This window comes from Ovis aries, chromosome 5 (genome assembly GCF_016772045.2).
Source record: "Ovis aries strain OAR_USU_Benz2616 breed Rambouillet chromosome 5, ARS-UI_Ramb_v3.0, whole genome shotgun sequence".
In the NCBI taxonomy this organism is placed as follows: domain Eukaryota; kingdom Metazoa; phylum Chordata; class Mammalia; order Artiodactyla; family Bovidae; genus Ovis; species Ovis aries.
In genome coordinates this window covers 78,340,277-78,354,192 of record NC_056058.1, presented here as the reverse complement: position 1 = coordinate 78,354,192, position 13,916 = coordinate 78,340,277, and the positions used below count along the sequence as shown (strand labels likewise).

General features: G+C 39.3%; 1 protein-coding gene across 2 annotated transcripts in view; it reads right to left on the bottom strand.

Annotated features, from left to right (window-relative positions):
* Positions 1-13,916, bottom strand: part of MSH3 (mutS homolog 3) — a 190,506-nt gene that overhangs the window by 160,241 nt on the left and 16,349 nt on the right. For both annotated transcript variants that reach the window (XM_042250722.1, XM_012178913.4), the window contains exons 7-8: positions 12,044-12,189; positions 8,663-8,829 (exon numbers count right to left, since the gene is read on the bottom strand). In XM_042250722.1, coding sequence (XP_042106656.1) covers positions 8,663-8,829; positions 12,044-12,189 — 313 coding nt within the window. The remainder of the gene's footprint in view (positions 1-8,662; positions 8,830-12,043; positions 12,190-13,916) is intronic.

The window sequence follows — 13,916 nt, the reverse complement described above, 5'->3', positions numbered from 1 at the left end:
TGGTCACCAAATATACTTGGTGTAGAGTAAGAGCTTCACCCAACATTTTTTACAAACTCGTATTTCATCTTTGTTTAAACTTTTCTCTCACTGTGGAATATATTTCCCCAACACATGTCTAATTAAGTGTTGCATGAAGCTCCCCCTACACTACAAAAAAACTGCATTTGTCTAATATAGCAGTTACTACTCACATGCAGCCACTGAGCACTTGCAATGTGGCTGGTCGGAACTAAGATGTGCTGGAAGTGTATAATACACACTGTACTTCGAAAATTTTGTAAAAAGTAATGTAAAGATTTAATACAGAAAGCAGAATATAACAGAGCTGCATGCTGAAATGACATTATGGATATACTGAATTTAAAAAGTGAATTATTAAAAATTAATTACATCTATTTCTTTTACTTTTCAATGTGGCTGCTAGAAAATTTTTAATTACATATGTGACTCACATTATATTTCTACCAAGCAGTTCAGTTCAGTTGCTTAGTCGTGTCGAATTCTTTGCGACCCCATGAACTGCAGCATGCCAGGCCTCCCTGTCCATCACCAACTCCTGGAGTTTACCCAAACCCATGTCCATCGAGTCAATGATGCCATCCAACCATCTCATCTTCTGGCATCCCCTTCTCCTCCTGCCCTCAATCTTTCCCAGCATCAGGGTCTTTTCCAATGAGTCAGCTCTTTACATGAGGTAGCCAAAGTATTGGAGTTTCAGCTTTAGCATTATTCCTTCCAAAGAAATCCCAGGGCTGATCTCCTTTAGGATGGACTGGTTGGATCTCCTTGCAGTCCAAGGGACTCTCAAGAGTCTTCTCCAACACCACAGTTCAAAAGCATCAGTTCTTCGGTGCTCAGCTTTCTTTATAGTCCAACTCTCACATCCATACATGACCATTAGAAAAACCATAGCCTTGACTAGACGGATCTTTGTTGGCCAAGTAATGTCTCTGCTTTTTAATATACTGTCTAGGTTGGTCATAACTTTCCTTCTAAGGAATGCTGGTTCACAAAGAATTATCCTCGCCCTCTCATGTACTCTCTTAGTATTTAGTTTGCTTTCCTACCACACACACTGTATAATCTGCTTTGTACTGCAGTGATTTGCATATATGCTGGCTTTTCAAATAGACTGGTAGCCTTTAATGGGCAAGGGCGTCCCTGGTGGCTCAGAACGGTAAACAACGTGGAAGACCCAGGCTCAATCTCTGGATTGGGAAGATCCCCTGGAGAAGGGAATGGCGACCAATAACAGTATTCTTGCCTGAAGAATTCCATGGACAGAGGAGCCTGGCAAGCTACAGACCATGGGTCACAAAGAGTCGGTCACGATTGAGCTACTAACACACACAAGGGACAAAGGTCATGGATCTTCTAATCTCAAGAAGATCGATCCATGGTAACTGTACAATAAACATTTGGGAAGCTGAATGGAAAAGGAAGCATTATTTAGCTAATGTGTTTTGTCTATATTATTTAATTTATTGTTAACTGGCATGACCAGAAGTCAATCTGTCTTTGATGCAACTTTTTCTTGGGTTAAAGGATTAATTAGGATATAAGCAAATTGAAAAATTTCATACTGGAGCCTATTATACAGAGTGAAGTAAGCCAGAAAGAAAAACACCAATACAGTATACTAACATATACATATGGAATTTAGAAAGATGGTAACAATAACCCTATATGCGAGACAGCAAAAGAGACACAGATGTATAGAACAGTCTTTTGGACTCTGTGGGAGAAGGCGACGTGGGATGATCTGAGAGAATAGCATTGAAACATGTATATTATCATATATGAAACAGATCGCCAGTCCAGGTTTGACGCATGAGACAGGGTGCTCGGGGCTGGTGCACTGGGATGACCCTGAGGGATGGGATGGGGAGGGAGGTGGGAGGGAGATTCATGATGGGGAACACATGTACACCCATGGCTGATTCATGTAAATGTATGGCAAAACCCATTACAATATTGTAAAGTAATTAGCCTCCAACTAAAATAAATAAATTTTTTAAAAAAAGAAGTTTCCTAAAACAATTCTTAGCTTATCACATACAACACACCCATCTACCTTTGACTCTACACTACTGTACTTCATTTTTTTTCTAATGGTAACTGTAACCCACAAAATAGTTTTCATAGTCCACCAATGACTTCTGACCACAGTTCAAAAAGCACCTCCTTGATGTGGCAGGTGCTGGCCTCCCCAGTGGGACACAAACCATCTTAAAGATGCCAGGTGATACTCAGCCCTCCCCTGGTCTCAACGGCCCCCCCAGGTAAGGACTGACCCTGCAGTGTGGCCATGGTTCAACACGCAGATCCACTGATCACCCATTCTTCTCCCGCCCAGCCTTCCTGTAAGGGCTAGGGGCAATCCAGAACACAATCTAGTACAGCCTGTCCAGGGCCCATGTCCACTCCCAAGAGATGGAGAGCCCAGCTCAGCCTGGCCAAGAAGAGCTCATCAGAGCTGAAGGCACAACGTTAAGAGAAAGAGCTCATGACGGTGCTGAGGAAAAGAGTCCTAAGAGCTCATCAAGAATTTTCTGAGCTGCTATCATGTGCGGGGCTCCCAAACAAGCTTGTAGAAATGCCATCAACCTCAGTATATTAAATCAAATTATTGTTGCTGTTACCACTTACTCCTATCCAACTCTTTGTCACCCCATGGATGGTAGCCCACAAGGCTCCCCTGCCCATGGGAACAGACTCTTGTCCTGGTAGTTGGAAGTCCTACGGTTGACTATTTTGAGGTTACAGAATGGATGTCAACCAATATGTTATTTTGTTTTTGACCTCTGATCCGGCCAATTACCCTTCATCAAGCAGCAGATCTCCAGACACAGATTGTTAATTCACCCAGGAATGGAAGGTGGACTTTCCCCATTGGCTGCGTTTTTAAAAATATTCTAACATGCATAAAGTTTAGGCGATACCAAAGAGTAATAAATTAGAGAAAATTTGAAAAGAAAGTTTTCTTTTTCCCTTAATCAGATTCACCCATGTACAAAACTGCAGTAAAGATTTGAACAATGGCATTATTAACATAATCTCAGGGCTTTAAAATTTTATTTTATTAAGATAATATCCAGGAAGCAATGTTCATTCATACTCAGAAGAATCTTTAGAATAAGATCCTGACTAGAAGCACTTCTGCTCTGGGAAGAAAGTGCAGACACGCTCTTTCCCCTCTCTTCGGAAGTACAATTCCCTGCACATTACACAGAAAACGAATAGAAGCCAACTCTGGAAGACGGGCAGAGAGCAGACCAGCAGGGAACCTGAGGAGTGACGTGGAGGGGAGCCCCCTGGATTTACTTTTGCACATACATCGCAGCTTTGGAGGTGAAAAAGCTGACAGTCTCCAACAGGAGCACACAAAGGCTCTAACAAGCCTGCTCTCCCCAGACAAACACGCAGGAAAGGCCTAGCCAAACAAGACTGAAAATTCTTAAACAATAACCACCCTACTCCAGTCAAACACCACAGAAAAAATACAATCCGACCCCATCCATACTAGCAAAGGCCGAGGGGGGGAACCTAGACTGCCTTTCTCACCAGACTGATAAATGGGATCAACGGATTAGGGTTAGTTTTTTGCCAAATATATATTTCTAAATGCCATGCAGTTCCAGAAAATTTTAACAGCGTCAATAGTATAAAGAATCAACACACAGCACAGACCCCACCATTCGCAGCAGATGGACTACAACCATGTCTCCCTGCCTCCTCCTGGTTCTCTGACTGGCTCTTTATCCCCGCCCTCTCTGCAGCTCTCGATTCTTCCCCCCACTCCCAGCTACTGACATGCTCCAAACTCCTCGGTCTCCTCCTTTTCTCTGCACACGTTCTTCCTTTATAGGAACTGTTGTTGCTTTTCACTCAACTCTCCCGTGGAGGCCTCTTTTCTGTCACGCCATTCCTTTGCCCAGAGACCCAACTGTCTTCCACTAGAGTCCACAGCCCTTGGCTGGACTGTATGATCCTTGACTCTCTTTTTCACCAACTCTACTCTCAACATGAAAGTTCTCCTCCAATCAGAAGAGTTTCCCCTCTGTCTTCACACCTCTTCTAATATTTCCAGCCTGTGAGTCTCACAGTTTGTGTCATTTCCACACATATACAACATACCATCCTCCCCACTACCAATTCGAAGCCCCCACAATCCTGCAAAGGTCCCCGTCCCAGCCCACCTCCTCCACAGGCCTTCCTTGGCTGTGCCAGGACCCAGGAAGCTCTCCCTCACCGTACTCAAAATCGACCATCATCTGCTCTGTTCATCTGACTTGCCTTAAAAATCAGTTTCTTTGAGAACTAGTAAATATTAATTAATGTATTAATATTAATTAATACATTAATATTAATACTTGTTTATTGCTTTCTTCTTTTATAACCATATAATATCCCTAAGCTAAAGTGATCTTAACTGCAGTTAACACAGTGCTTAAAAATCATTGTTTTTCCTTTGCTTCTCTCTATAGAGAAAATGGAAGAATGTGTACATTCTTACAACAAATGGAAAAGATAACAAGATAGTAAGACTGATTTCCTAAGAACCAAACTGAAATCTTAAAAACACATCTTACAGAAATGATCTATAAAATTTTATATAAATTATCTATAAAAGATAACTCTGAAGAAAAATCAATAGTTTAACATTATTTAGAAATAATAACTTTATATTTGTACTACCTTTGACTAGAATTCATTCCAAACTATCATACAATACAAAGTAATTAAGTCTTTACCTAGACACACAGAAAGGGAAGCTTTCCATGGTCTTTACATCTTTGCTGCTGCTGCTGCTGCTGCTAAGTTGCATCAGTCGTGTCCGACTCTGTGCGACCCCATAGACAGCCTCCTACCAGGCTCCTCTGTCCCTGGGATTCTCCAGGCAAGAACACTGGAGTGGGGTGCCATTTCTTTCTCCAATGCATGAAAGTGAAAAGTCAAAGTGAAGCCGCTCAGGCGTGTCCGACTCTTAAGCGACCTCAGCCTACCAGGCTCCTCCGCCCATGGGATTTTCCAGGCAAGAGTACTGGAGTGGGGTGCCATTGCCTTCTCCGTTTACATGGTTAATACATAATAAATGAAGTGCTTTGGGCGCCCTCTTGTGGTCAAAGTATAAAAATAGAAAACAAAAACCCCCCAATACATACTTAAAATGGATATTCTGTAATTTCAAGCCATTCTGGTTTTTCTCACAAAGCTTTATTATTTCATCTGTATTAATAAAATATCAACCATTAACTGACAAAAACTGCTGGGTTTACTTTATGGTTTAAAGCGAAAGAAAAAGAATGAATTCTGAATCTGAGACACAAGAAACTACTCCTCACTACTTAAAAGTGAAGTTGCTCAGTCGTGTTTGACACTTTGAGATCCCATAGACTGTAGCCCACCACGCTGCTCCGTCCATAGGATTTTCCAGGCAAGAGTACTGGAGTGGGGTGCCATTTCCTTCTCCAGAGGATCTTCCCGACCCAGGGATAGAACCCAAGTCTCCCGCATTGTAAGCAAGACGCTTTACCATCTGAGCCAGCAGGAAACTTAAAACAAAGATGATACAAAAAAAAAAAAAAACCCACAAACTTTTCTCCTTGACAGTTCAATGCTATATTATTTACTGATAGTAAACATGAAACAGACTTTGGGCAAGCTATGTTCTTCATACCCTAATTAAAAGCATCCCTATCCCCATTGCTAACTTTTTTTAAAAAACAAGGCTAGGAAGGCTTAATTTTATGGATGTTAAAGTGGACCCACTAGCATTCAGAAAGAAATTAAGGTAGAACCACACCTACACAGTAAAGGAAAATAAAGGGAAAATGAGTTAGACATCAAATGTAAAAAAAAAAAAATTAATAATAAATTAAAACAAAATATAAACAATTATGTAAGCCTTGTTAGAATAAGGAGATATTTCTACATATAAAAGTAATGGAATGTTCCAGTAAGTATGGAGAACTTAATTGGTTTAGGCAGTAAACTAAAAATAGAAAGAAATAGTGATTAAAATATAAACAAAAATGTTTTTTCAAGAGTCAAAATAAAAAGGAAATCCCCAAGGAGCAAAACCAATATGGAAACAGCTGCAAGTGGGAGATGACACCATAAAGGACCACGCACAGACAGTAGAGTGTGAGTTCCAAAACACTTCCAATAGGAGTTTCAGTGGAGTGTAGACGAGAGGCAATATTACAGAAGACAGTGGCCGACAGGGAGAATAAAAAGAACAGCTTCCATTATACAGAGCCTTCTGTGCTGGCCCTGCTTCAAGCACTTTAGATAAACTTTTTATATTTACTCTGCACAACAATCCTAAGAGGTAAATGCTCTTACTTTTTCTATTTTAAAGAAAAGGAAACCGAAGAACACCACAATTGAGTGATTCACCCAAAGCCACTAAGGGGAAAGTCAATTTTTTCAACCCAAACCCTATGTCACAAGAATCACACTGTTTCACTGTTTGACTTTTGAATGTCTATTACTCCATTCTGTCCATAGATATAGATCAGCTTTAGACTGAACAAAAATGTGGATTAACTGTTGACTATGTTTAGTCCATTATGTGAGTAAAATAAAAATTACATGTGGTTAGTAAACACAGGAAAAATTACACGCCCTCAATGCTACCAGAGAAATACAAATTAAAACAAGACAAAGGCAGTTATCAAATTTGGTAAAACCTACATATGACACCCATACTATCTTTGGTATGCCAAATCGCTTTTGAATCTCATCTAATGAGTAAACATTTATGAACATCCTTAGGCAATGCTGCCTACCAGCCAAAAAATTCAGTTTTGGTAATATCTTTGTGGAATGTTTGATGTTTTATTGAATTCTGCCTTTATTGTTTTATAAAAATAAATGAAAATCAGAAAAACGAAACTGTTGATTCAATTGATCAACTTTAGGCTTACATCTAAATTAATCAAATATACACTCAGTTATGAAGGAAAATTAAAATCAAAAACATAAAATATGGGAAACACAGTTTTAGAAGACTATCTTAAAAAACTTCTGAGATTTTATTAATTTTTTTAGCTCTCCAAATGCAGCATCCCTTATCAGTCCACTTGTCTGACTTTTGATTATTCAAGTTTGAACACGGTCAGAAAAGGATTAAGAACAAAATACGAAAAAATAAATAAATAAATAAAGTTTTTAAAAAAGAACAAAATATGGGGAATTCATGCAAATTTTTCATCTATCCAATTGGCAGAAATTATTTCAGTGATCACTCCATGCTACCAAGGAAAAAAATACATAGGAAATTTTAAGTTAAAAATTAAAAAAAGATACAAAACTGACTTTGCAATATGAATCTAAATTTATAAACAACAAGAAAAAGGATAAATATACACAGAAATAATATACCAAAATGTTTAACAGTAGTTATCTCTGAGTTACAGCTTACTATTATGTTTATGGGACTTTTTTTTAATAACTCTTAACTTTTCCTGAATGAATATGGATTAGTGTTCTAATCAGAAAAACACATTATGAAAGCTACTCTGAAAGAATTTTAAGTCAAAGGGAAAAGGAACATTCAACTCAAAGAACAAAGAAACACACAGAACTTCACTGAATCATTCAGTTTGACCTTCTAACTGCTTTGTCAACCTATTAAACATAAATCTTCGTGGGCTCACCTGCCTGAAGTCCAAATTCCGCAGTACATAATGTCCTCCTCACTGGAGCCCCAGCCCAACTTCCCAGTCTCTTCCCACCAAACTCCTCGGGGAGCAGCGCAGAATCGCCCCACCCAGGCACCTTCACGTCTGTCCTGCATACACCACGCTTTGTGAATCCAGTCAGGTCTGTACCCATCTTCCTCTCCCGGTGGGTTATAGACGCTGCAGACACATATCACAAGCACATCTTCCTCCACAGGCCACGGGGCATGAGGCATGAGGCATGAGGCCACGGGGCATGAGGCACACGGCCTCATCAATAAGAGGAGTGACCACAGATCTAGTACATTCGACTTGGCCACAAATTGAAACTTGAGGCAAAAATAAGGCATTTCCAAAATTACATAAACTTTCTAAGAAATGATTACCTCCAGAAACTGAAGATCAGCTACCAGATAATCTCATTAAACAATACCATAACCCTTGCTGTGTACTCGGAACCAGGTATACTGAGATTCCACTGATGAATAGGATACAGTCCCTGCCATTAAGTAACTGTCTACTAGTAGGAGAGACATGGCTCAGATGGTAAAGCGTCTGCCTGCAATACTGGAGACCCAGGTTTGATCTCTGGGTTGGGAAGATCTCCTGGAGAAGGAAATGGCAACCCACTCCAGTATTCCTGCCTGGAGAATCCCAGGGACGGAGGAGCCTGATAGGCTACAGTCCATGGGGTCGCAAAGAGTCTGACAAGACTGAGCTACTTCACTTCTTCTTTCCTTATCAAATAATACCATTAAATATCACAAACCCCTTTAAAAAGAGAAACTTCTAAAGGCCTACATTAAGGTGACATTATAGGTAATTCTGTTTCTGATTTTTGAAATTTCTGCTACTATGATGAAATATTTTTATACATAAAAACAATTTTTAACGACTTTGATACCCATTCACTTGGGAATCAGATCTAGGTTTCAGAATCCACATTATTTTCCAGCAATGTGCCAACTCACCTCATAGCCGTGACCCTGTGGATGAGCGTCTCTGTTTGCTCCGACAAGTCTGACGGAAGCAGCAGCTCCACCGGCTGCAGGCACAGTATCCGAGTTTCGAGCTCTGAACGGGAAGCAGAGTCCTGGAAACTGTCGAACACAACCTCACCTGTGGCGGGCTGTACTCCCTAAAGACAAAAACATACAGCACAGAAAATATATCTTTCCCCATTGTAACTATGGCACAGGATTAATAAACATGGAAATAGTAAAGAGCATGTACTTGAATTTCTAAAGTGTTTGAAAACCTGTCTGCTTTCCAAGACTCTTACATAAGAAGTCAGATTCACCAATATTTAAACTATGCTATCAACATCCTGAGTCCAGCCAAATCCTGGATATACAACAAAAGATGAAGCGACAATAACAAGTCACCAAATCCTCCTGGGCCTCAGGGCCCTCCTCTGTAAGTGGGAATCAGCCAGGTTACTTCCCTCACGAAGTTACTGGAAGGGTCAAATCAGAAAACAAATGAACACTTTGTAAGCTGTAAAGTTCTATACATATAGCAGATGTTATTGCTAAAAGTAACAAGTGATATGCTCCTAGCACCCTGGCCGCCAAAGGACAAGTTACTATTTTGTTATATAAAATGAATAAATAAAAAGTGCATCTTTTGCAAAAAACAAAATTGAATATAACAAACTCTGACTAAACCCCATATGCACAGTCTATCCAGGGAAATAACCATGAGAACTGAAAGCCACTTGCATCACCCCAAGCCAATAACAGCAAAGAAAACCTGGAAAAGATTACAGTTTGGAAAAGAAGAAAAAAATTAAGTCATTTACTCATAGGTGGAGAGGCGATACAGTGGTGGAGGCAAGATTCACATAGTCTGACTCCAAAAGTCACATTCCTACTCATTACTGATAATTAAGAAAGGCACGGGGCCAGCTACAGACTGCATGAGTGAACAGGAGGAAAAATAACCTCCCTACACTCAAACACAGCTGGCGGAAAGTCTACTGACGCAACGTCTTCGAAAAGCAGTCTGGCATTTTCTAGGAAAGTTGAAAACATCCTGTAAAAATATCCTGTAACTCAGCAATTTCTCCCCTGAGCTAAGAAACTCAGGCACGTGCATATCAGAAGCCATGCATTAATACAAAAATGTCTATAGTGTATACTTTGTACAAGCAAAAACTGGGAGGAATCCACTTGTCCCTTAACAGAAGAATGAATAAACTGTAAAATGAAATACCATGTCGCAACAAAAGAACTACTATGGTAACACATGGAAATAAATCTCTTGTACAAAATGGTAAACATAGAAGCAAGACCCAAAAGGAGTAAATACAACATATTTATATGAATACACTGCTTAAGGTGGTAAAATTGGATCAAAAAGCAAGGGAATTATTATCTTGAAGTCTGGATTTTGGTTACCTCTGGAGCCAAGGGGCCCTTCTGTGAATGGTGTTATATTTTCTAACCTGGGGGGCTGTCTCACATCACACTGGTAATTTTTGATGTATGCATTTTTTTCTTGACTTTTTTTTTTAATCACTCATTCTTGGCTCAAGGAAGTTCCTTAATTCTAGCCCATAGGCCTTCTCTAGTGGCCAGATAACTGAACTGTAAGTACATTAGCATACAAACTACTCCCAATCTACAACCCAATCTACAGTTGGGTTTATCTCCCAATCTACAACCAAACTTGTACAAAAGCTATTTCCAGGAGTTCAAGTAATAAGTATATTGGCCAAATTCCTCTTTGCTATTTTAATCAGAGAAATGGTCTATATCATAAACCCTGCAACGCCTACTACTCTGTGTGATATGTGACACTGATAAGCCCACAGGCAGTCTATAGATAGAGCGTCTGATTGCATTGGCGCTGCAACAGTAAAGCCTTTGATTTCAGACTAACTACCAGTATCCAAAGGATGACTCCTAGGTAGTGACTGGGGAACAAGTGACACCCATCACAACAGGGGAAAACCCAGCAAGAGCAGGGTACAGGAAGAGGAGCTCCATTTCAGCCACACTGAATGTGAGGGCCTCATCCAGTGAAGAGCTGGGCATGGCACACGGAGCTCTGCTCAGTGTTTCTGGCAGCCTGGGTGGGAGGGAAGTTTGAGAGAGAATGGACATGCGTACATGTATGGCTGAGGCTCTCTACTGTCCACTGGAAATGATCACAACACAGCTATACCCGATGCAAAGTTAAAAATACAAAGAATACAAAGTTAAAAAAAAAAAAAAAGAGTAAGTCCCAAGAAAATGACTGAGATGGAAACTATCAATTCTCATTTCTTTCACATGCCAGTTTATACACTATGTTCACTTTGGCAAGATGCCAAAGAGTATTTCTAAAAGCACGAAATAGGAGTTGTATATACAATCAGCTCTGCTCCTCAGACTGAGTTCCAAGTAAATAGCACATTACATCTGTTAAAACTTAAGAGCAAATAACTTTACTATTTATAGATAGGTTCAATTGCCTGCAGCTAGATAAAAAGTGCTTCTCAAGGATAAAAAAAAAATCATTTAGAGTCCCCAACAGTAATGCTAACTCCCAGAGAGAATGGCTTACTGTTAAGCAAACATCAAAGTTAGTACCAAGTTATGCAGCCAAAATGAGGTATCAAAAGGTATTTTGGAGACAACTGGGCTGTAGGAATTTTTACTGATATTGTAGCTGGTTGCAAAAGTTCAAAAATAGAAACAGAATGTGTTATTACTTAGGCAAGGAGTCCTGCTTCTGCTTAACAGAACAATGGAGTCTACCAGTAGTTCCAAGAGGCACTTAAGTCTAAGATTTAGAGTCCAAATAGGTCTCTAAATGGGCAGATCTGTTCATAAACTGCCAAAAGGCAAGATCAATAAAACTATGATTCACAAACTATACTCACCTGGAAGACCGGTTATAAATATTCCTAATGTTTATTGAAAACGGAGTTTTGAATTGGCCAGTTATAACCCTTAACTACCCTTTCCTCTAAAACTAACCATGACAAACCCATAATTGTTTGCCTTTAACTTCAAATCTAGAGGAAATTTGTAAAAGCCTTTGTCATCCATGCATGTGTTGACTTAAACGTTTCATTCTGCTATCTGAACACTGTTTGCAGACATGCCCATCACTGTGCCTGTCTTCCGCTGTAAACTACTAGAGCACATGGACAGAAAACTACCCGGATCCCTCCAAAGCACAGAGTGCCAAACAGTCACGTAAGAAAATTTATATTTTAACATATAAAACCAGCAGGGAAATGCTTTTCTAGTACAATTACTTGAAGACACAACCCATCAGATAGTCTCATAAACCATACATCATTACTCATATTTAAAGATACCATGAACATATCATTTGTTCTTCACCTACAAAGTACTTACCACAATTCCAATGGAAACATTCCCCTTTTTTTTGTCTTTAACGTTTTCTTTGTTTTCACAGATACACAGAAGATAGCTGGTAGAAGTATCAGTCATTACCTCATCGACATTTACAGCATCATCCAGCTTGACCAGAGGATTCACATGTAATAATTATTAAGGAAAAACAAATGCTACAGTCCCATGAGCTTTTCCTCCTTAAAATAATAGTTTATTTTCCTGGATATTTTTGCTCTATACAAAATCTTCCATACAGCATTCATTCTTCTGATTTACTCTGATTATAGTTACAAGGCAGTATCTTCCCTAAGATGTAAGATTCATGAGAACAGACAACTATTATCCTCTCACTTCCAAAAGGCCTGGAATATACCTCAGATCCTATGGAAGCCCAAACATAATCCTTGAATCCTTAACAATCCCATAAAGTTTAATTCCACAAATCACAGCACAAATGTGTAAATTACTTCCCCCTGCTTAAGTGCCTAACAACTCTCAGACACAGCAAGAGAATATTTTTTAAAATGTGAGAAAACAAAAAAAGAAAACAGAAACATACTTGTGTGTGTGTGCGTGTGTGTGTGTGTGTGTGTGTAATAAGTCCATTAAATAAATTATCAGGGATGAAAGCTGTCTCTGGACATGGTAAGCCTGGGAACATCCGCTTTGGGCATCAGCTGATGAGACAGTAAAAGAGAAGCGGGAAGGGGTGCTGTTTTAGAAGCAGGCTTTAAAAAGAGACTCAAGTTTGGGCAAAAGAAACAACAGAATTACCAAGTTCTTACAGCCTGATCAGCTTAGAACAATACAGAGTTGTTAATAGTTTGGGGTCCATTCTGAGTGATAACTGTTCCCTATTCATGGTATTAACAGAACAAAACAGCTTTCAGAATGTGGGTAGAAGCTACGTAGGACTCTAAATAAGCAGATCTAAATAAGCAGATCTGTAATAAATCATAACAGAAATACTACTGTTAAACAGTGTCATTTAAGACTTTATCCCTACATTCTTTTATTATGAGAGACCTGACCCCATCCCACAGTAAACAAAGCGCTTCCTAATCATATTTTATATGTAATTACTTGTTTTTTTAAGTTGACAAAACTTTATGACTCTGCTGTTAAAATCATTTGGTTTCAAGTAACTCACTGAACTGATAAATAACCAAAAACTGAGGGGCAATCACCGTATATACTGAAGATTCTTACAAAGTGAGAAAGCTTACAATCCATTTTCTTTTTTTTTTTTTTTTTTTGAAATGAATCTGCGTTTATTTACAATCCATTTTCAAAAGTAGTAAAATTCTTATGACACTGACAATTAATGAAGATGACCTACTATCATCTTTTATAAGCAGTTAACTATGTGTTAACTTTGTAGTTTTCACATTGTGAAGTAAGTTAGTTATTTCATAGGTCTCACTTAGGAAGATATACAGGAGTTTGTAAGCCCAAGCAACTAACCACGAACGACACAGGCCTGGGGAAGATGTAATTTCACATCAGTTGCTGACTTGCTGTCATCATTTACCAGGCTCTCTTTTTTTCTCTTAAAATATGATGACCTCTTCTGTAACTGCGGCATTTGAAAAATGCCTCTTTTTAGCCAAAACCAACGCTTCTCTCTTCAGTTCTCATACTAATCAAAGGTCCAAGTAACCATGCTGCCTCATCTCATCGAAAACGTACCCAATCATAGTTTGGAATGGACATGTACAGACTGCTATATCTAAAATGGATAACCAACGAGGACCTATTGCATAGTACCCCTGGAACTCAGCACTGTGCTGTGTGGCAGCCTGGATGGGAGGGGAGTTTGGCGGAGAATGAACACACGTGTATATATATGGCTGAGTCCCTTGGCTGTTCACCT